Source organism: Syngnathus leptorhynchus, chromosome 16 (genome assembly GCF_054491065.1).
Source record: "Syngnathus leptorhynchus isolate UIUO chromosome 16, UIUO_Slep, whole genome shotgun sequence".
NCBI classification, from domain to species: Eukaryota; Metazoa; Chordata; class Actinopteri; order Syngnathiformes; family Syngnathidae; genus Syngnathus; species Syngnathus leptorhynchus.
In genome coordinates this window covers 2,711,766-2,734,252 of record NC_141210.1, presented here as the reverse complement: position 1 = coordinate 2,734,252, position 22,487 = coordinate 2,711,766, and the positions used below count along the sequence as shown (strand labels likewise).

Here is a 22,487-nt window from a genome sequence, read left to right as displayed (position 1 = left end):
CGCTTCGACTTCTGAACTAATCACTGCCTTTCAAAAAGTCATTCTCACTGTCAGCCGGGCATTCCGCGTTTAAGTCGCTTCAGTCGTTAGAGCAGACCACTCACTGGGTCCACATGCCACTCACTTGCAGAACTGCTGGTGGGAAGTAACCAAGTACAAATATTTTGGTACTGGAAGTAAATTTTTCAGGCAGCTGTTCTTTATTTTTGGCACGACAAATCCTTCCATTTTTTTTAAATATTGTTCCAAGTTATTCTGTGCAAATTAACTTGAATTTATAATGTTGCCTCTTTGAACACAAGGCACAAAGTTCAATTTTGGTAAATCTGCGATGGATTAACGCCATTGTACATCGATTTGATCTACAATGAAATTGAATTAGGACCTCAGGCATGGAATGCGTTTAACTCGTAAATCAAGGCACGACTAATGCACTAATAATAGCACACTGATAACAATTGGGATCTGATGGGATGACCGGTCGCTGATTGGTCGTGTGTCCGTTTGACACGACATGTTCAGACGCTTGTCTTTGGGTGGCTTACGCCAATCAGAAGCCAACGGTATGTGCAATCAGTGAATAACTGCCGGCCACCAGGGCAGCCTCTCCGTCTGGCTTTCACAACGACGCCCCGAAACGACGGCCTAATCTCCCATGAGCCCCCAAAATGAGACCTGTAAGCCGGGTCCCTGGAGTGATCATTGGTTTTTAATGCGGGATGCAGAGAGTTAACATGCTTAAAAGTGACACACGCTAGCTAAACATAGAAAAAATGCACATAGTTGTGCCCCAAATATAGCAGAGGAAGGCGGACAAAGAGGAGAAGGTCCCGTATAAAAGCCGACTGTGGTCTGATACGCTGGAGACTGTTGGCAGATTTCGTGGTTACAATCTTCACCACTTCTTACGGACTTCCTCAGACAGCACTCGTGTAAGTAAGTAAGACATCACTTGGTTTCAGATGAAATCAAATGTTCTGACCATGTGGAAGAAATGACCTGTTTTGATTGTGGTTGACCTTTTGTCGTCTCATGGTCTTTTATTTCCCTCTCGCTGATGACACAGGAATCCCGAGACAGAAGATGAGTGATGCCGAGATGGAAGTATTTGGGCCGGCCGCGCCCTACCTGCGCAAAAGCGAGCGGGAACGAATCGCGGCCCAGAACATGCCGTTCGACGCCAAGGTGGCTGTCTTTGTACCCGACCCCAAACACGAGTACGTGAAGGGCAAGATAACGAGCCAAAATGGCACCAGCGTCAATGTGGAGACGGAAGGCGGCAAGGTGGGATTTCCTTCCCTGACTTGGTGCTAACCAATCTGCTGTTTGCCTATATGTGCCATGCAAACTGGCGACCAGTCAGTTGTTTGTCAATATATACCTTTGTCATAAAATCCACTCCAAGTACATTGTTGTGTTCAGATGGTGACGGTGCACCAGGACGACCTTCAGCCCATGAACCCGCCAAAGTTCGATAAGATCGAGGATATGGCTCGTCTGACGCACCTTCACGAGCCGGCCGTGCTCTTCAACCTCAAAGAGCGATATGTTGCCTGGATGATTTACGTGAGGGGCAAGCGCCCTTGGGAAAGCCATTTGAACACTTCTTCAGAGTGCTAATACTTTATCTGCTTCCCCTAGACATACTCTGGTCTTTTCTGCGTGACCGTTAATCCATACAAATGGTTGCCCGTCTATAACCCCGAAGTGGTGGCGGCTTATCGCGGGAGGAAGCGTCAGGAGGCCCCTCCGCACATCTTCTCAATTTCTGACAATGCCTACCAGTATATGCTCACAGGTGAACTCTATCAAATCCCGCAAATACTGTACAAACTGAACTCCCACAACCCAATCAAACCCAAACTAACTTGTCATTTCTATTTTCAGATCGAGAGAATCAATCTATCCTCATCACGTGAGTTATGCGTAACCTCATCCGATACTTTTCTAAAAATGTCCCACTTGCCCACATCTAGTGGCATGCTCATTGTCCCTTCATGGTGTTAGAGGCGAGTCCGGCGCGGGTAAGACAGTCAACACTAAACGAGTGATCCAATACTTTGCGACAATTGCATCGTTGGGAGAATCCAGCAAGAAGGAGCAAATTCCTGACAAATTGCAGGTGAAGCCTTACAAATAGGAAGTATATTCGAAGATTCGGGCTGAGTTCAATGTTCTCACTATCAGGGAACGCTAGAGGATCAAATCATCCAAGCCAACCCTCTGCTGGAAGCTTTTGGGAATGCCAAGACTGTGAGGAATGACAACTCATCTCGATTTGTGAGCTCCGACTCCACCTGTTTCCTCGAGATCATGTCACAATGTGCCTCTAATCTTCAATAATGAGAACCTTTCATTCATCTACACTGCACATCTTCAATTACTATGCAAATCTATCTGCACCTTAAAATTTGGAGATGGCTTTTTTTCACACAATTATTTTCACCATCCAAATCTTTCCACAAAAAAAAACCCCACACATAAAAACTATGAATATATGAATTGAAATTCAAACTTAGGTGGCACAGATATGCTTTCATAAATCACAAACATGACAAGTGATTACAACAAAGCTAAATGATGATTTTGAATCTTTCTGCAGGGTAAATTTATCCGGATCCACTTTGGGACAAAGGGCAAGTTGGCATCGGCTGATATTGAAACATGTACGTTTGCTTTCGTTGTCCATAAAATGCAACACAATGGATGCTCTTTTATTGCTAGCTTCATGCTAACAATAATGCAAAACCCTTAATTCGGGTTAAGGTAAATCAGCATCGATGTTATGGTGATGCTAACCCTTCAAATAACTGCTACCTTAACATGACTGGAGCACCTAACACATATAGAGCATGTTTGATTTAGATCTGTTAGAGAAATCCCGGGTGACCTTCCAACTGCCGGCAGAGAGGAGCTACCACATCTTCTACCAGATCATGTCCAACAAGAAGCCTGATCTCATCGGTAAAACCTCACTTTGGATGACAAGCTGTGACGGCGCGACGATCAAGTTGCTGTTGTTCCTCTTCCAGAGATGCTGTTGATCACGTCCAATCCTTTCGACTATCCCTTCATAAGCCAAGGCGAGATCAGCGTGCCGAGCATCAACGACGCGGACGAGCTGATGGCCACAGATGTACGTTTTGAAACGGTCACAGACACTTTTAGTCGAATAAAATTGCAAGGGCTAAACTTGATGCCATGTACCCCAGAGTGCCATCGACATCCTGGGCTTCAACGCGGAAGAGAAGCTTGGCATCTACAAGCTCACTGGAGCTGTGATGCATAATGGGAACATGAAGTTCAAGCAGAAGCAGCGTGAAGAACAAGCTGAACCTGACGGCACTGAGGGTAAAGTCTGACAGTGTTTTTCCATCAGAAGAATACCAAATGGCCACGAGACAACTGCATCTAATCTCATCTCACAGTGGCTGACAAAGTTGCCTACCTCATGGGGCTGAATTCCGCCGACCTGCTCAAGGCTCTGTGCAATCCCAGAGTGAAGGTCGGCAATGAGTATGTCACTAAAGGCCAGACGCCTCAACAGGTACACTTCTACATGCTTTCCATGTCAAACTACTACTAACTCACCTGGATTGATACCCTGCTGTGGTTCCCAGGTAAACAACGCTATGGGTGCCCTGTCCAAGGCTGTGTATGAGAAGCTCTTTCTGTGGATGGTCACCAGGATCAACCAGCAGCTTGATACCAAACTCCCGAGGCAACACTTTATTGGCGTGTTGGATATAGCAGGGTTTGAAATTTTTGAGGTAACCACAAAGAGTCCTCTTGGTATTACATCTAATTTACCATGATGTCTCCAGTTCCTCAGTGCGCTGTATGACGACCCCCTGGAACCCCCTGCCCATTATTTACAAACGTTCATAATTGGCTTATTGTCATTATTGATGAAATACCGTGTTAAATTCAGATGAACAGTCTGGAGCAGCTGTGCATCAACTTCACCAATGAGAAGCTGCAGCAGTTCTTCAACCACCACATGTTTGTGCTGGAACAAGAAGAATACACAAAGGAAGGCATCGAATGGGAATTCATCGACTTTGGCCTGGACCTGGCAGCCTGCATCGAGCTTATTGAGAAGGTCCATCACATGTTATCCATCTTTAAACAACCCTCGTCACATTTTTGCATTGTTGAATCCCCGACTCCTTATCAACACAAGATCAACATGTCAATGAATCTTGTTAACTTTCCATCATGCAGCCAATGGGTATCTTCTCCATTCTGGAAGAGGAGTGCATGTTTCCAAAGGCCACGGACATGTCCTTTAAGAACAAACTTTACGACCAACACCAGAGCAAGAACACCATCTTCCAGAAGCCCAAACCTTCCAAAGGAAAGTCCGAAGCTCACTTCTCACTAATGCACTACGCTGGCACGGTGGACTATAACCTCAGCGGCTGGCTGGAGAAGAACAAGGACCCGCTGAACGACACTGTGGTCCAGCTATACCAAAAATCTTCCATCAAGTTGCTCTCCCAGCTCTTTGCGACATACTCCTCAGCGGACGGTCAGTTCTCTGCTCGCGAATCGCAAAAATAGCATAACCAAAATTTCATCACATGTTGGTTTGTCATTATAGCTGATGGAAGCAAGAAAAGCTTCAAGAGAAAGGCTTCATCTTTCCAGACGGTCTCCGCGCTTTTTAGGGTAAAAAGAGTTTAAGAGAAAGAATCAAGTGGATAACCAGTTTGATAACCAGCTTTGAAAAAAAAATCAATTTAGTTAACCCAATCACGTATGAGTTGTTTTCTTCATTGTTGACATCCTGCAGGAAAACCTCAACAAGCTGATGGCCAACCTCAGGTCCACACATCCACACTTTGTCAGGTGCATCATCCCTAATGAGACAAAGACTCCTGGTAAGGTCAAATACGTGGGTCAGTGTGAAGACAAGCTAACACCAGGATTGTTCTTACAGGGTCGATGGACCACCATCTGGTTCTGCATCAACTTCGCTGCAATGGGGTACTGGAAGGAATCCGGATCTGTCGAAAGGGATTCCCTAGTAGAATCCTCTATGGAGACTTCAGACAGAGGTAGCACATCTGCTGCTACGATCATACAGTGAACCCCCGTTCCGAAAAACTAAAAGCTCTGCTATAGTGGGGGGTTTACTGTACTTTTGCACCAGGTACAGGATTCTTAACGCCAGCGCCATCCCTGAGGGACAGTTCATGGACAGTAAGAAGGCATCAGAGAAACTACTGTCTTCCATCGACGTGGACCACGCCCAGTACAGATTTGGATATACAAAGGTATTCATCAGAAAGCTTAGCTGGTGGTTGCTCTTTTGTGCTGCTGATGATCCCCTTAACTCCCTACTCCCTACAGGTCTTCTTCAAAGCAGGCCTTCTGGGCCTTCTCGAAGAAATGAGGGATGAGCGTCTGGCCGTGTTGATGACTCGTATCCAGGCTGTGGCCAGAGGTTACGTCACCAGGTTGAAGCTCAAGGAGATGGCAAAGAAAAGGTCTTTGAGAGACATTCATTTTTCCTAATAACAAAAGTAACAACAGAACCACATTATCTTGTAACGGTCACAGTGTCATGTGATACCATGCGTGACTGCTGCCTTCAAATGTCTACGATCCATGACTACAGTACTGGTGTATTAGCTAATGTTCATGTCCATAGGGTTTGAGTTATTTGCTACTAAAATGTTGTCCACGTTGTGCGCTCTCCAGAGAGTCCATTTTCATCATCCAGTACAACATCCGCTCATTCATGAACGTGAAGAATTGGCCTTGGATGAGGCTCTTCTTTAAGATCAAACCTCTACTGCGGTGCGCCGAGGCGGAGAAGGAAATGCAGAGTTTGAGAGAGGAACTTGCGCGGCTCAAGGAGGACCTGGCCAGGTCTGAGGCTCGAAGGAAAGACACGGAGGAGAAAACAGTGGGACTTATCCAGGAAAAGAATGATCTTCACTTTCAAATTCAAGCAGTATGTCAACACATATTTTGGGAAACATTTAATGTGAAAGTCATGAAGCTGAAGGAGGTCCAGAGCTAAGCTGGGGGACAATGACTTGACTCAAATTGCTTGATATTTAGTTTAACCATCACTTGAATTGCAAAAATGTTGCGACAGTAACTCGAGATTTGCTTAAAACATACTTGATGTACTGCAGGAACGGGAGAACCTGTGCGATGCCGAAGAGAGGTGTGAAGGTCTGATCAAGAGTAAGATTCACTTGGAGGCTAAAGTCAAAGAATTCTCAGAAAGGTTGGAAGAAGAAGAGGAGATCAATGCAGACATTACGGCAAGGAGGCGAAAGCTGGAGGATGAAAGTGCGGAGCTCAAACGGGACGTTGACGATCTGGAGCTGATAGTTGCCAAAGTCGAGAAGGAGAAACATGCTACTGAAAACAAGGTTACCAACACATCTTCCAAGAATTTGCAACTCGGGTATTTCTATTCTATTTCTTCTGTTATGTAGGTCAAAAACTTGATGGAGGAGGTAACCACGTTGGAGGATAATCTGATGAAGTCCTCCAAGGACTATAAAGCCTTGCAGGAGGTTCACGAGCGGATGCGCGACGACTTCCAGGCTGAAGAGGATAAAGTCAATGTTCTAATGAAGACAAAGATTAAGTTGGAGCAACAGGTTGACGATGTAGGTATCCCACAAATTCAGCAGGTCTGCTCCTCAATAGTGTCTCGATGAAATGCAGACTTGTTTGTCTTCGTCAGCTGGAGGGCTTACTGCAGCAGGAGAAGAAAGTGAGAGGTGACTTGGAGCGATCCAGAAGAAAGCTCGAGGGAGACCTGAAGCTCAGTCAGGAGACCATTATGGACTTTGAGAATGAGAAGATGCAGATGGAGGACGGACTCAATAAGTACCGTGTCTTATACAGTACCATATATGTCAGTTTTTTATTGATAAGAGTAACCTAACATATCGTTTTTGAGGGTATCTTCCATATAACATGTTAGATTTAGGTTCCATCTGAGGAAACTCAACAAGTACACTATATTCATTCTTCAGAAAAGATTTGGAAATCAGAAACCTGCACAACAAAGTGGAGGATGAGCAAGCCCTCACCACGCAGCTACAAAAGCAGATTAAAGAACTTCAGGTTTGATTTCAGATAGTACGCATATATACTACTCACTAAAGTTTGGAGATGATGGGTGATATTTTGGGATGATCTTAAAATGCGCTTTAACTTTTACAAGTGGACTTAATTTGATCAACTGTTGAATGCACATGTTAAAGAACAGCAAGTTATGCAAAAATTACTGAAACAGTGCATTGAAAAGTTAAGAGAAGGTCAAACAATTTTTCGCAATCTTTTAATTTCACCACATAGTCCACTTTTTGTGAGTAGTGCATTTGAAAAGTGTTACTCATTGACGCTAGAGTGAAGCGAATGTTTTCCGTAGGCTCGCATAGGTGAGCTGGAGGAAGAAACAGAATCAGAGCGCGCCACCAGGGCCAAAGCGGAGAAGCAAAGGTCGGATCTCTGCAGGGAGCTGGAGGAGATCAATGAGAGGCTAGAGGTGGCCGGAGGAGCCACTAACACTCAGCTGGAGATGAACAAGAAGCGTGAGGCCGAGTTACAGAGGCTGCGTCGTGACCTGGAAGAAGCCACCCTACAGCACGAAGCCGTCGCCGCCGCTCTACGAAAGAAGCAGGCGGACAGTGTCGCGCACCTCGGAGAACAAATTGACAATCTGCAGCGAATCAAGCAAAAGCTAGAGAAGGACAAAAGTGAAATGAAGATGGAGCTGGAGGACATGGCGAGCCATATGGAGACTGTTATGAAGAGCAAGGTAAGAAATGGGATTTGCGTGAGAAGTTTCCTGTGCCAGAAGGTGCTCACAAAGTGGAACGTTCCAGTCCAACATGGAGAGGACCTGCCGCAACCTTGAAGAACAAAATGGCGACTACAAGGCCAAGGTGGACGAAGCCCAGAGAACCCTCAGCGACTACGCCACCACCACTGCACGACTGCAGACGGAGAATGGTCAGTTCATGGCACAGGTGACAGAAGTATTCAGAAAAGTATAGATACTTGGGTTGGACAAAAAAATAATAAAAGGAAGACTAATTTGACACCAGCATTTTTTTCATCTTTAATACTCCCAGTGCTATCTTGGTGCAAAGTTACATTTTTTGTTGTTTGAGTAGGCGAACTTTCTCGACTGGTGGAGGAGAAAGAAGCTGCGCTAAACCAGATGAACAGAAGCAAAGCAGCCATCAGTCATCAAATTGAAGAACTCAAGAGACTTCTAGATGAAGAAATTAAGGTCCGCGTTCTGCAACTGTGTTTTTGGGTGGGCTGGATCTCAAGGTTTGGAGAAGGTACATCATTGTATTGTTTTTTTTTTTTAATAGGAAAAAAATGCCCTCGCACACAGTTGTCAGTCTTCCCGTCACGACTGCGAGCTTCTAAGGGAACAATATGAAGAGGAACAGGAGGCGAAAGCTGAACTGCAGCGTTCTCTCTCCAAGGCTAACAGTGACGTGGCCCAGTGGAGAAGCAAGTACGAGACAGATGCCATACAGCGCACCGAGGAACTGGAGGAAGCCAAGTGAGGACTGTTTGTTTTTCAAACAATGCTTGCATACTGTATACAAGCTGTCAATTTTATCAGTCAATCTATTTTACCAGTCAATCGCTCCTTCCCCTTCAACTATTTCTCTGCAATCCACAGGAAGAGGTTGGTCCAGCGACTGCAGGAATACGAGGAATCGACAGAGATGGCAAATGCGAAAAGTGCGTCCCTGGAGAAGACCAAGCAGAGGCTGCAGGTTGAGGTGGAGGACCTGATGGTAGAGCTTGAAAGGGCAAATGCAGCCAATGCTACTTTGGATAAGAAACAGAGGAACTTTGACAAGGTATGTGGCCTTGAGATTGTTAGACTTATTATTATTATTTCCTCTTCTTGTTCTCTGGAATGAGACAATCGAATTTTGCAAAAAGACCTACAATTTTGAGCTGACTTTTACATCTTCACCAAACAAGAAGTCAGCTCCATTCAACTTTTGTGGATAAGGCTGGTTAATTGTTGATGTTGTAGGTCCTGTCTGACTGGAAGCAGAAGTGTGAAGAGAGTCAGTCAGATCTGGAAGCGTCTCAGAGAGAGTCCAGAGCTCTTAGCACCGAAGTCTTTAAACTCAAGAATTCATACGAAGAAGCTTTGGAGCATCTGGAGAGCATGAAGAGAGAGAATAAAAACCTTCAACGTAAGAGTGGAACACAATCGTGGAGTCATCTTATCTTGTGGAGACGTAGAGATGTTTACTCTTATTCTCTTACTCAGAGGAGATCACAGACATCAGCGAGAACATCGGACAGTCGGCTAAAATAATACGCGAGCTAGAGAAAACTGTAAAGCAATCTGAGCAGGAGAAGAAAGACACTCAGGTGGCACTTGAAGAGGTTGAGGTTCGTGGCTACGTTTTTATTTACAAGTTGAATCAATACTTTTTTTTTTTTACACCAGTAGTTATTTGACTTTGCATCTGTTCTTCCTGCAGTCATCTCTGGAACACGAGGAGGCCAAAATTCTTCATCTTGAACTGGAGCTTAACCAGCTCAAATTAGAGGTTGAAAGAAAGGTGGCAGAGAAAGATGAAGAGATAGACCAGTTGAAGAGGAACCACCAAAGGACCGTGGATACCCTGCAGAGCACCCTGGAGGCTGAGACACGCAGTCGTAACGATGCCCTTCGGATGAAGAAGAAGATGGAAGGGGACATAAACGACATGGAGATTCAGCTCAGTCATGCTAACCGCCAAGCTTCTGAGGCCACAAAGCAAATGAGGAACCTTCAAATCCAGTTGAAGGTTTGCATTCCACTTTTGCACTATGAAACCAAAATACAGTGACACCTCGACTCATGAGTTTAATCAATTTCATGTCCAAGCTCACAACTCAATGACTCACACATTGCGAGTCTCTGTCGGTTTTCAATCACCTGAGTACATTGTTGTGTATGCTCAAGGACACACAAGTCCACCTAGATGAAGCACTCTACAGTCAGGAGGACATAAAGGAACAACTAGCCATCACAGAACGCCGTAACATTCTGATGACAACCGAGATTGAAGAGTTGACGGCGGCTTTGGAGCAGGCGGAGCGAAGTCGCAAGCTGGCTGAGCATGAATTGAGGGACACTAGTGAGAGGACTCAGTTGCTACACTCGCAGGTGAGCTCATCAGACATTTAGCTTCTTGTGGTTGAGAACCTCATCCTGGGACTAAAACCTACACTTGGCATTTGACCAGTCTCTCAAGACTAGAACTTTCTTTTAGAAAGACAAGCACCTAGTTTCAGGATTGTTTGATCCATGAACATTTTCTGAGTTATGCAATGAAAAGTCTTACCAATGTTATGATGCAGAATATCTGCCTCCTGAACTCTAAAAAGAAGATGGAGAGCGAATTGACTCAGCTGCAGTCAGAGATGGAGGACACAGTCCAGGAGACAAAGAACACAGATGAGAAGGCCAAGAAAGCCATCACAGATGTAAACGCCACCATCCTTTTGTCATTCACGCCACAATCTGATTTACAGCTGACAAATACCTCACCCAGGCAGCTATGATGGTTGAGGAGCTGAAGAAGGAGCAGGACACCAGCGCTCATCTAGAGAGGATGAAGAAGAACCTGGAGGTGATGGTGAAGGACCTGCAGCAGCGTCTGGATGAGGCTGAAAGCCTGGCCATGAAGGGTGGGAAGAAGGAGCTCCAGAAAATGGACAAGCGGGTGAGAACATTTCAAAGATAACATAACAGCAAGGTCCAGCAGACCTCTGCATATTTGCTGTTAGGTACCCGCAGTTTAGTCCTATTTGCTGATTATTTTGCAGTCTACAAACAACACAGATGACTGATTTGAATTTCTTCAGGTTCGCGAGTTGGAAAAGGAACTGGAGGCGGAGCAGAAACGTGGCTGCGAGGCCATGAAAGTAGTACGCAAACACGAGCGGAAGATTAAAGAACTGACATTTCAGGTCAGAGGGTCATCCTGACGCCGAACGGCACTTCCAAGGAAACATAGTAATCCTAATCATCTTCCTCCTCTGTTCCAGGGAGAAGAAGAGAAGAAGAACGTGGCCAGACTTCAGGATCTGGTTGACAAGCTGCAGCTGAAAGTCAAAGTATACAAACTGCAGAGTGAGGAGGCGGTGAGTGGTCCTGACAAATATTTTCATTCTGCACGTAGAAGCAAGCATTACTTTGGCACCATCCTGTGGCAGGGTTAGGTGTCTGAGGACTTTAACTATCTCTGATTTTTAGGAGGAACAAACCAGCACCCAGCAGGCCAAGTTTCGGAAAGTACAGCACGAGCTGGGGGCGGCTGAGGAACGAGCGGACGTGGCCGAGTCGCAGTTGAATAAACTACGAGCCAAGAGCCGCGACATTGTCGGCAAAGTGGAGTAGAAAGATGTCTGATGTGCAGCCAGCAGTGGAATACAACGGTAAACAGACTTACAAGTATTTGAAGTTACAAGATGCAGTTTGGTCAACTTTTTTGCTTTGTTTTGCAAAATAAAAGATTACAATTTTAAGTCTAGGTGTGGTCCTACTTTGGAGAGGCTTATGATAATCGTAATAATCATCATACATTTTATTTACGCGTCTTGTCAAAGTTGCTTAAATGAATGTATTGAACTACTAGTTAGTACAATACTTTGAACCTTTCAAGGTCCAACCGCAAACATGTTCACCAACCTTGTGCTTTCAACATTTGCTAATGTATTTCTCCAATAAAAGCTTTTACAAGTGCTGTACCCAAAATCTTGATATCATGTGCAGTCACAGCAACTTTGACATGACGTCTCACAAACCAAAGTGAAACCGTGAGAGGAATGCCAGAAGAGTTAAAGTTACGGCTAAGCACCTGTGTCTGTCAGCAGGGAGCTGACGAAGGTTGTACACGTCCAACATGGACAAGTAGAGGACAGACGCCATCCGCCAACTTGTCAGCACGCTTACTGGCGTCCGTTGGCCAAGATCAAGAGCAGGTTGACCGGATTGGTCATCGCATGAACAGACATATGGACATAAAGATGTTGGTTCACTTGTGATGCACTGCTACCAGTACATGTAGGATAGAATCAGAGTGCTGGCCTTCAATGACATTGTTATTTTGCTGTGTTTTGATTGGTTGGTCAGACGGTAGAGAGATTATGACTTGGATTAAGGCAAAGAAGTTCCAAGTGAAGTACCAGGAACCAAATTCAGGGGCCATCGCTGGTGTTCCCACTTGCAGTCCGCACCTCCTTAGGTTTCCCACACTCTGCCCAGCTAAATGCAGCCCGCATGTGTTGCCGTCGCCCTCTAACTTGGAAACAAGTTGGGCCTTTAACCTTGGGCCAGAGTTGTTCTTTTGTTATTTTAGTTTATTTTTTTAATAATGACAGGGGTCAATTTTTCAAGTAAACAGCTAAACTTTGCAGTTTAACAGTGCATCGGTAATGGTGGTTTCCCAACTGAAGCTCGCTCATTCTTAAAATGTGTCTCGCAACTCAAAGGAAATTTAATAAAAAAGCAGCAATCATTTTTATTACAGGATATCTTTATCTTTTTTAAGTGGTATGGATGCCCCCATCGTCTTTTTGCTTGGGGCCCCCTGGGGTGTCAAAAAGTCCCCGACCTTGGTTTTTACCTCGGACTCAAGAACCACCTGCTTCATCTCCTTCAAGACAGCTTTCTTGGATTTAGAGAACTAAGCTTCCAGTAGTGGTCAACCATTCTGATGTATTCTCCCAAAACTAATGCCACAAAATAAAACCTGTAAACCCCCCCAAAAAAATCTCTGGTCAGATGATTGGAAAGTATTTTAATGGGGAACATAATTTGATATAAGAGTATGTTGAAGCCACGATGTCAATGAAGTAGCCCGCGACATAAAAATAGAGCTGAAGGATCATCACCTGTCGCCAAAGATGTCTTGCTGTTAAGATCCCGGAAGAGCCATTTTAAGATGGCAGGATTGACATTAGAAAAGTCACATTGCCAAGTTTGGAATGTCTGCTTTGCGTGTCAAGCAAATGATGCTGATAAAAGAAAGCTCCTGCTGTCCACTCGTTGACTCACGCTGAAGCTTCTCAGTCAGACCGTTGACCCAAAGCACAGTAGACTGCGTCTCTCCGACACGTAGGTGAGTTGATTAGAAACTCAGCGGGGGGACATCTGCCAGGTATGAAAGCGATGCAAAACACCATGCTGTGGTGTGCTGTGATACTTTGATGTCTTGTCTGCAGGGGTCACCATGAGCAGCGATGCCGAGATGGCCCAGTATGGGCCGGCCTCCATCTTTCTGCGCAAACCTGAGAAGGAGCGCATTGAGGCACAGAACCGGCCGTTTGATGCCAGGACCGCCTGCTTTGTACCGGATCCCAAGGAACTGTACATCCGAGGTGTGGTCCAGAAGAAAGAAGGTGGCAAAGCCACAGTGAAGACGGAAACAAATGAGGTGATTAGAAGAGACATACGTATGTGTTGAGAAGTTTCCATCAGGAAGTTGTACAAAAAGTAATTTAAAAATGACTTGTTGAACATTAGGTTCCTCTTTAACAATTTGGGGTTCAGCCTGAAATTTCAGTCCAAAGTCCAATATCCAGAACTTTTTGTAGTACTGTCATTGTATTTTGCCCACTGTAGACTGTAACAGTCCAAGAAGAAGACTGCCACCCCATGAATCCGCCAAAGTACGACAAGATCGAGGACATGGCCATGATGACGCACCTCAATGAGCCGTCTGTGCTGTTTAACCTCAAAGATCGTTATGCGGCGTGGATGATTTACGTGAGTTTGAAGTCAGGTCTGAGGTCTTTGTGAGATTTCCAGGTTTTGCCTCAAAATTAACACATTTGTCACCCTGCTCAGACATATTCCGGACTCTTCTGCGTGACTGTGAATCCATACAAGTGGCTGCCGGTGTACGACCCGCAAGTGGTGTCAGCCTACAGGGGCAAGAAGCGCATGGAGGCTCCTCCTCACATCTTTTCGGTGTCTGATAACGCTTATCAGAACATGCTCACAGGTGAATGTTCAGGATACTTTTTCCATAGAACTGTCAGCTTTGTGTACTAAATGAAACTGTCTCATGTCCTGCCAGATCGTGAAAACCAGTCTGTGCTGATCACGTGAGTCACTTGCATGAAGTCCAATTTGAGCTCTTGAGCATCTGTGCGTGAAAGTGCCACTGTGTTTCCACAGTGGAGAATCTGGTGCAGGCAAGACTGTCAACACCAAGCGTGTCATCCAGTACTTTGCGACAATCGCGGTTGCTGGCGGCAGCGATAAGAAGGAACAGACATCTGGAAAGATTCAGGTACGAGATTGAAACTCTCCATTGCCAAGTAGGAACGTTAAGGATTTCATTCTTGTGTTTATTAGGGAACTCTGGAGGATCAAATCATCTCAGCGAACCCTTTGCTGGAGGCATTTGGGAATGCCAAGACTGTGAGGAATGATAATTCTTCACGTTTTGTAAGTACAATATGTTGTATTGGTATTTTTTTTTTTTAGCCTTTTTTCCTATGTGAGAATCTTTTCAATTTTTTAGGGTAAATTCATCAGAATTCACTTTGGAACGACAGGAAAACTGGCTTCAGCTGATATTGAAACATGTAAGGTTATCTTTCCAAAGAGAAGCGTCCATTCCATACTGAGTTACCAGATACCACATGTTCTATGGTACAGATTTGCTGGAGAAGTCGAGAGTCACGTTCCAGTTGTCGGATGAAAGAAGCTACCACATCTTTTACCAGATAATGACTGGACACAAAGCAGAACTCATTGGTAAATGATGATGAGTGTGATGAGGAAGAGTAATGATATTTAAAGAAATGTAATAATCTTCTTTTCTCTCTGAAGAAATGATGCTCATAAGTACAAACCCATACGACTTCCCCATGATCAGTCAGGGGCAAATCACTGTGGCCAGCATTGACGACAAAGAAGAGCTCATGGCGACAGATGTGAGCTAGCTTTATTCAATGGTGTGCAGATGCCTGTCAACCAACCACTCTGAACTCCCTTTTGATCCAATAGACCGCCATTGACATCCTGGGCTTTACCAATGAAGAGAAAATGTCCATCTACAAATTGACTGGTGCTGTGATGCATTATGGAAACATGAAGTTCAAGCAGAAGCAGCGAGAGGAACAAGCGGAGCCCGATGGCACTGAGGGTGAGGCTGCAAGTTCTTTGCTTTGAGATTGAAAGATACAGACAGACACACAGTTGCTGTTTGTTGCGTTGTCGTTCAGTGGCTGACAAAGTGGCCTTCCTCATGGGGCTGAATTCCGCCGACCTGCTGAAAGGCCTCTGCTATCCCCGCGTCAAAGTGGGGAACGAGTACGTCACCAAGGGCCAGACTGTGCCCCAGGTACCTCAACAACCATGTCATCCCATATTAATGATTTACTGCCAACTAACAAGCCAGGCAACTGTTCAGTCAACCTTATTTAGCAAAAAGGAGAGGTTACCTCATCAGCGCAGATGCATCTGAATGCACTTGATTTGATTGAGAACAAAAATCGTACTGAAATAAACTATTCTTACTCAAGGTGGCCAATTCAGTTGGCGCCCTGGCCAAGTCTGTCTATGAGAAAATGTTCTTCTGGATGGTGATACGCATCAATGAGATGTTGGATACCAAGCAGCCACGGCAGTTCTTCATTGGCGTGTTGGACATTGCGGGATTTGAAATCTTTGATGTGAGTTGGGACACTTACCTCATTTTAGTCTGTTAATATTGGGAGCTTGAATGCTGAAGTTCACCTCTTCCTATAGTACAACAGCATGGAGCAGCTATGCATCAACTTCACCAACGAGAAGTTGCAGCAGTTCTTTAACCACCACATGTTTGTGCTGGAGCAAGAAGAGTACAAGAAAGAAGGCATCGACTGGGAGTTCATCGACTTTGGAATGGACTTGGCCGCCTGCATTGAGCTCATTGAAAAGGTGGGATACACGTCAACGAAATGTTTACTATCAAGCATCATTCCAATTCCTTCTTAAATCCCCAGCCGATGGGCATCTTCTCCATCCTTGAAGAGGAGTGTATGTTCCCCAAGGCATCAGACACTTCCTTCAAGAACAAACTCTATGACCAACATCTTGGGAAAAATAATGCTTTTCAAAAGCCCAAAGTAGTCAAAGGCAAGCCAGAGTCTCACTTCTCCCTGGTTCACTACGCCGGAACAGTGAACTACAACATTAGCGGCTGGCTAGAGAAGAACAAGGATCCACTGAATGAATCTGTAGTGCAGCTTTACCAGAAGTCCTCTTTGAAACTGCTGTCTTTCCTCTATGCCAGTTTTGGTGGGGCTGAATCAGGTAGAAAATGTGTTCAATGTCCTCCATGTTTCAGCTGAGTGTCCTTATAACACTGTTTCTGTCTTGTAGAGTCCGGTGGTGACAAAGGCGGGAAAAAAGGGGGAAAGAAAAAGGGAGGCTCTTTCCAGACGGTGTCTGCAGTTTTCAGGGTACCAAAAATTTATGTTTGCATATCTGATCAGAATATACGTGACTTGGACCATCCACCACAAGAGCATATGTACCCAACTATTTTTCAGGAAAATCTCGGAAAACTGATGACTAACTTGAGGAGCACCCACCCGCACTTTGTGCGTTGTCTGATTCCCAATGAGGTTAAAACACCAGGTACCATTGAATTTAGGATTAAAATAAAATAAATGATTCAACCATTAGTTTAACAATTCTTTCCTGCAGGTATCATGGACAATCACTTGGTAATCCATCAGCTACGCTGCAACGGTGTGCTAGAAGGGATCCGCATCTGCACGAAGGGATTTCCCAGCAGGATTCTCTATGCTGATTTCAAGCAAAGGTCATTCAAATGACAAAATTGTGGAATGATAAATCACTGCAGATTATAATGGTCTTTATTCAAAATGAGCAGATACCGCATTTTGAATGCCAGCGCCATTCCTGAGGGACAGTTCATCGATGGCAAGAAAGCTTCTGAGAAGCTTCTGGGTTCCATCGACATTGATCACACTCAGTACCGCTTTGGCACTACCAAGGTAAGAGTCCCGCATGTTGGGCTGACCTTTTCTAACATGAAATGGTTCTAACCGATGATATTTCCAGGTCTTTTTCAAAGCTGGTCTACTGGGAACCCTGGAGGAGCTGCGAGATGAAAAACTCGCTTCTCTTGTGACGCAGACGCAAGCTGTCTGTCGAGGTTATCTCATGAGGAAGGAATTTGTCAACTTAATTGCCCAAAAGTATGGTGATAAATCCATTTTCAATATGACAATGAAATGATGTTCATCTGCACAGACCAACCTATGCCATGTGCATATCTGACAGAGATTGTGTGTGGATTCTACAATACAACCTGCGCTCCTTCATGAATGTCAAACACTGGCCATGGATGAAGCTTTTCTTCAAGATAAAGCCTCTGCTCAAGAGCGCAGAGACAGAAAAGGAGATGGCCACCATGAAAGAAGATTTCATCAAATGTAAGGAGGACCTGGTTAAATCAGAGTCCAAGAGGAAGGAGCTGGAGGAGAAAATGGTTTCTCTGCTGCAGGAGAAGAATGACCTTCAACTTCAAGTACAATCTGTGAGTTTTGCTTTCCCTCCATTCTGATTCAAAAAAGAAACAAATGAAAGGAAGGTTTTTACCATTTATTGACTTCCTTCCTCAGGACGCTGAGACCCTCTCTGACGCAGAAGAACGATGCGAAGGTTTGATCAAAAGCAAAATCCAGCTGGAGGCCAAACTCAAAGAGGTGACAGAGAGGATGGAGGATGAGGAGGAAATAAACTCAGAATTAACCACCAAGAAGAGGAAACTTGAGGATGAATGTTCCGAGCTTAAGAGGGACATTGATGACCTTGAGATCACTTTAGCTAAAGTGGAGAAAGAGAAACACGCCACTGAAAACAAGGTTTGGGCAGTCGACTGCGTGATGAGGTGATTTCAACTAGGCTCAGAACAAAACTTGAAAGTGATCTATTTTGAAGGTTAAAAATTTGGTAGAGGAGCTGGCGGGCCTGGAAGAAAGCATCAGCAAACTGAGTAAAGAGAAGAAGGCCCTTCAAGAAGCCCACCAGCAAACCATGGACGACCTTCAAGCCGAGGAAGACAAAGTCAACTCGTTGACAAAGGCCAAGTCAAAGCTGGAGCAGCAAGTGGATGACGTGAGTTGCGACTGAATGTTCAAGTGCTCCCAAACAAGCCAGGCTAATCCATCTGACTGCTCTTTAGCTTGAAGGTACCCTTGAGCAAGAAAAGAAGACCCGCATGGACCTGGAAAGGGCAAAGCGTAAGCTGGAGGGAGATTTAAAACTTGCACAAGAATCCCTGATGGATGTGGAAAATGACAAACAGCAGTCTGAGGAGAGACTGAAGAAGTAGGTGGACATAGGCAGGGGTCAAGGGAGAGGTTGAACCTGAAATGTGACATTTATTTTCTCATGACCACAGGAAGGAGTTTGAAACCAACCAGCTGGTTAGCAAGATTGCGGACGAGCAAACGATCAACAACCAGCTTCAGAAGAAGCTGAAGGAGCTTCATGTAAAGATGCTTTGATTCACACATGAACCATACTGACAGTGACTCTTTGTTGATCCATCACTTTCTGTTTCAAGGCTCGAATTGAAGAACTGGAGGAAGAAGTGGAAGCTGAGCGATCCATGAGGGCTAAGGTGGAGAAGCAGAGGTCCGACCTGTCCCGGGAGATCGAGGAAGTCAGCGAAAGGCTGGAGGAGGCCGGAGGAGCCACTGCCTCTCAGATTGAGATGAATAAGAAGCGTGAGGCTGAGTTCCTGAAAATCAGGCGTGACCTGGAGGAGGCCACACTGCATCACGAGGCCACATCTGCCGCCTTGCGTAAGAAGCATGCGGACAGCATGGCTGAGCTTGGAGAGCAGATCGACAACCTGCAGAGAATCAAGCAAAAACTCGAGAAGGAGAAAAGTGAGCTTAAGATGGAGATAGACGATGTAGCCACCAACATGGAATCTGTGGCAAAAACTAAGGTTAGTGCCGTAGGAGATTTTAGAATTCAGCGACCGCATCTCGTATCCTGATGTGTTGATTATTGCACTTGAACAGGTCAACCTCGAAAAGAACTGCCGCTCTCTGGAGGACCAGCTAGTGGAGTTTAAGACCAAAAATGATGAAAACAGTCGGAACATTGCAGATCTCACCAATCAGAAAGCCCGTTTTCAAAATGAGAATGGTAAACGAACTCCATTCAGCAGACCACATTCTCTCAAACTAAGTCAAAATCTTTGTCCTATAGCCGAGTTGTCCCGACACCTGGAAGAGCGGGAAAGCATCGTATCCCAGCTGACCAGAGCAAAGCAGGGTTTTACCTCACAAATTGATGAGCTCAAAAGACTCATGGAGGAGGAAACAAAGGTCATAAAAGCTCACAACTGCTGACACTTATATACTAATCATTTGACCAATTCATGATGTTTTAAAAAGATCGATCCCAGGATACCAACATGTCTATACCCCCACAGGCCAAGAACGCTCTGGCACATAGCCTCCAATCATCTCGTCATGACTGCGACCTCCTTCGCGAACAATACGAAGAGGAGCAGGAAGCCAAGGCAGAGCTGCAGCGTGTTTTGTCCAAAGCTAACACCGAGGTTGCTCTTTGGAGAAACAAATATGAGACAGATGCCATCCAACGCACTGAAGAGCTGGAAGAGGCCAAGTAAGCTCAGGCTCAAGCTTGGAATGATTCACCTCACTGAGTTTTGGCACTGTTATCTGCCACAGGAAAAAGCTGGCCCAACGTCTCCAAGAGGCAGAGGAACAAATTGAGGCTGTGAACTCAAAGTGTGCCTCGCTGGAGAAAACTAAACAGCGACTTCACAATGAAATGGAGGATCTCATGGTGGACGTGGAAAGGTCCAACAGCGTAGCAGCAGCACTGGACAAGAAGCAGAGAAACTTTGACAAGGTACGTGGATCATAAACTGGAGGTCAATCTCTAGACTTCCTGTCATGAATGAAGAGGACAATCACGTGTTGTTGAGTTCAGATTCTAGTAGAGTGGAAGCAGAAGTATGAAGAGTCTCTGGTCGAGCTGGAAGGCGCTCAAAAGGAATCACGATCATTGAGTACGGAGCTCTTCAAACTGAAGAACTCGTACGAGGAGGCCCTTGATCACCTGGAGACAATGAAGAGGGAAAACAAGAATCTACATCGTAAGATCAAGAGTTCCGAATCAAATTCCGAGATCATTTAATAAAACATGTCTTCTGTCTAAACTCAGAGGAGATCACGGACCTGACCGAACAGCTAGGAGAAAGCGGGAAGACGATCCATGAATTGGAGAAATTTAAGAAGAATGTTGAAACCGAAAAATATGACATGCAAACTGCGCTGGAAGAAGCTGAGGTGAGCATCATCAAACGTTTGAAAGAAGACAAACTATTCAGACAATGTTCATTTGTTCAGGCCTCCCTGGAGCAAGAGGAATCCAAGATACTCTGTATCCAAATGGAGCTCAACCAAGTCAAAGCCGACGTAGACCGGAAAGTGGCGGAGAAAGACGAAGAGATTGACCAGCTGAGGAAGAACAACCAACGAGTGATAGAATCTATGCAGGCCACTTTGGACGCCGAGGTCCGTAGTAGAAATGATGCCCTGAGAGTTAAGAAGAAAATGGACGGAGACCTGAATGAGATGGAGATCCAACTGGGTCATGCTAACAGACAGGCTGCTGAAGTGATGAAACAGTTGAGGAACGTGCAAGCGCAACTGAAGGTTTGATCATCTTCCTGGCCCAGATTTGAGCAGAGAAGATACCATTCTGACCAAAAACTCCATCGTGTTCTCAGGAAGCCCAAATCCACTTGGACGACTCCCTTCGAAGTCACGACGACATGAAGGAGCAAGTGGCCATGATGGAGCGCAGGACCAGCTTGTTGCAGGCTGAGATCGAGGAGCTTCGAGCAGTCGTGGATCAAACGGAGAGGAGTCGGAAATTAGCGGAACAGGAGCTTATCGATGCCAGCGAGCGTGCAGTCCTTCTTCATTCCCAGGTGTTTTTCATCACAAGGTTTGACCACCCAAATGTAGTCTCACCACCAGCGTCTGATTTGGCTTTGACAGAACACCAGTCTCTTGAACACCAAGAAGAAGCTGGAGACGGATGTTACCCAGCTTCACGTTGAAATAGAGGAAGCAAGTCAGGAGGCCAGGAATGCAGAGGAGAAGGCCAAGAAAGCCATCACTGATGTAAGTCAACAAATTATTTATTCACAAACTAAAACAAGCACGTGGCTAACCTGGTCTCCCAAGGATGCTGTTGGGCTTCATACTTGAAATTGGAATCATGCTGCTGTGGTACTCGCAGGCCGCCATGATGGCTGAGGAGTTAAGGAAGGAACAAGACACCAGTGCTCACCTGGAGAGGATGAAGAAGAACCTGGAGGTGACGGTCAAAGACCTGCAGCACCGCCTGGATGAGGCAGAGAACTTAGCCATGAAGGGCGGAAAGAAACAGATGCAGAAGCTGGAGGCCAGGGTACGACCATGTGTATACTAGTATATCATCTACGAGTTTTTTTTTTTACCTCAAACCTTAGCTTACTTGTCTGCACTAAATGTTCCTAAATAGGTTCGCGAGCTGGAGACCGAACTGGAAGCTGAGCAAAAGCGCTCGAGTGAGTCCATCAAGGGAGTCCGCAAATACGAGAGGAAGGTCAAAGAGCTAAGCTACCAGGTAAACCCTGAACCATCCTTTGACTATATTCTGCTCATAGAAGGTTTTTTGCTGAATGAAATTTTGTCTCTACTAGGTTGATGAAGACAAGAAAACCAACATCCGATTGCAGGACCTGGTGGACAAGCTGCAGATCAAAATGAAAGCCTACAAACGTCACGCTGAAGAAGCTGTGAGTACGCCACCGACTATACTTTTAAAAATCCACACATACGTAACTATTTATTAGGGGTCTGTAACGGGTTCATGGCATTTTGATTTACTTCTCATTCGTCAAGTTATTACTTCACTACTGTGCATCTACTCTTTTGTCTTTTATTCATTAACCAGGAAGAGCAGGCCAACATGCACATGGCCAGGTTCAGGAAGTCTCAGCATGAGCTGGAAGAGGCCGAAGAGCGAGCTGACGTGGCTGAATCGCTTGCCAACAAAATGCGAGCCAAGACCCGTGACATCGGGCCAAAGGTAGCAGACATGTTTGCTGTGTATTAAGTATCGAGGTCATTACAAAGGGCAATCAAGTCATTCACAATAAATATATATCGAATAAAAACATAAAAAAATCATATTCATATTCTGATTATAAAAGGAATAAGGCAAGTTATTTGACTGTTCATGATCAATTAAAAATATTTTGTGGAACAAATCTCAGAATCTTGACTCCAAATGTCGATTGTAGCTTCTAGATGTGTTTTAGGGCAGCAGAGAAGGACATTCTTATTTACCTTCCACCACAGTAAGTTTGATTAACAGTTCTGCTTGTTGTTTCAGGCACCCG

At 45.1% G+C, this 22,487-nt stretch overlaps 1 protein-coding gene and 1 pseudogene across 2 annotated transcripts; both read left to right on the top strand.

Annotated features, from left to right (window-relative positions):
* Positions 1-622: 622 nt before the first annotated feature.
* On the top strand, positions 623-11,425 carry LOC147044039 (myosin-4-like; annotated as a pseudogene). Its single transcript, XR_015068531.1, has 39 exons — positions 623-936; positions 1,067-1,284; positions 1,423-1,566; positions 1,642-1,798; positions 1,888-1,915; positions 2,008-2,122; positions 2,188-2,280; positions 2,603-2,666; positions 2,866-2,964; positions 3,033-3,136; positions 3,213-3,351; positions 3,429-3,547; positions 3,621-3,770; positions 3,932-4,102; positions 4,225-4,531; positions 4,604-4,671; positions 4,796-4,883; positions 4,943-5,060; positions 5,156-5,279; positions 5,356-5,492; positions 5,707-5,962; positions 6,150-6,392; positions 6,459-6,635; positions 6,713-6,858; positions 7,008-7,098; positions 7,406-7,795; positions 7,863-7,989; positions 8,154-8,272; positions 8,361-8,557; positions 8,681-8,864; positions 9,047-9,212; positions 9,290-9,414; positions 9,507-9,815; positions 9,974-10,177; positions 10,372-10,497; positions 10,566-10,736; positions 10,879-10,983; positions 11,062-11,157; positions 11,270-11,425. The product of XR_015068531.1 is annotated as a myosin-4-like (transcript).
* A 1,810-nt stretch (positions 11,426-13,235) lies between these two features.
* LOC147044038 (myosin-4-like) lies at positions 13,236-22,201 on the top strand. The gene is made up of 38 exons (XM_085934400.1): positions 13,236-13,451; positions 13,640-13,783; positions 13,865-14,021; positions 14,097-14,124; positions 14,198-14,312; positions 14,378-14,470; positions 14,547-14,610; positions 14,684-14,782; positions 14,858-14,961; positions 15,035-15,173; positions 15,253-15,371; positions 15,553-15,702; positions 15,779-15,949; positions 16,015-16,324; positions 16,394-16,473; positions 16,564-16,651; positions 16,721-16,838; positions 16,911-17,034; positions 17,102-17,238; positions 17,324-17,579; positions 17,665-17,907; positions 17,984-18,160; positions 18,228-18,373; positions 18,447-18,537; positions 18,612-19,001; positions 19,078-19,204; positions 19,268-19,386; positions 19,494-19,690; positions 19,756-19,939; positions 20,021-20,186; positions 20,255-20,379; positions 20,440-20,748; positions 20,823-21,026; positions 21,097-21,222; positions 21,341-21,511; positions 21,605-21,709; positions 21,786-21,881; positions 22,040-22,201. Exons 1-38 carry the CDS (start codon positions 13,248-13,250, stop codon positions 22,199-22,201), a joined length of 5,838 nt encoding a protein of 1,945 aa, XP_085790526.1. The 5' UTR covers positions 13,236-13,247.
* The last annotated feature ends 286 nt before the right edge of the window (positions 22,202-22,487 follow it).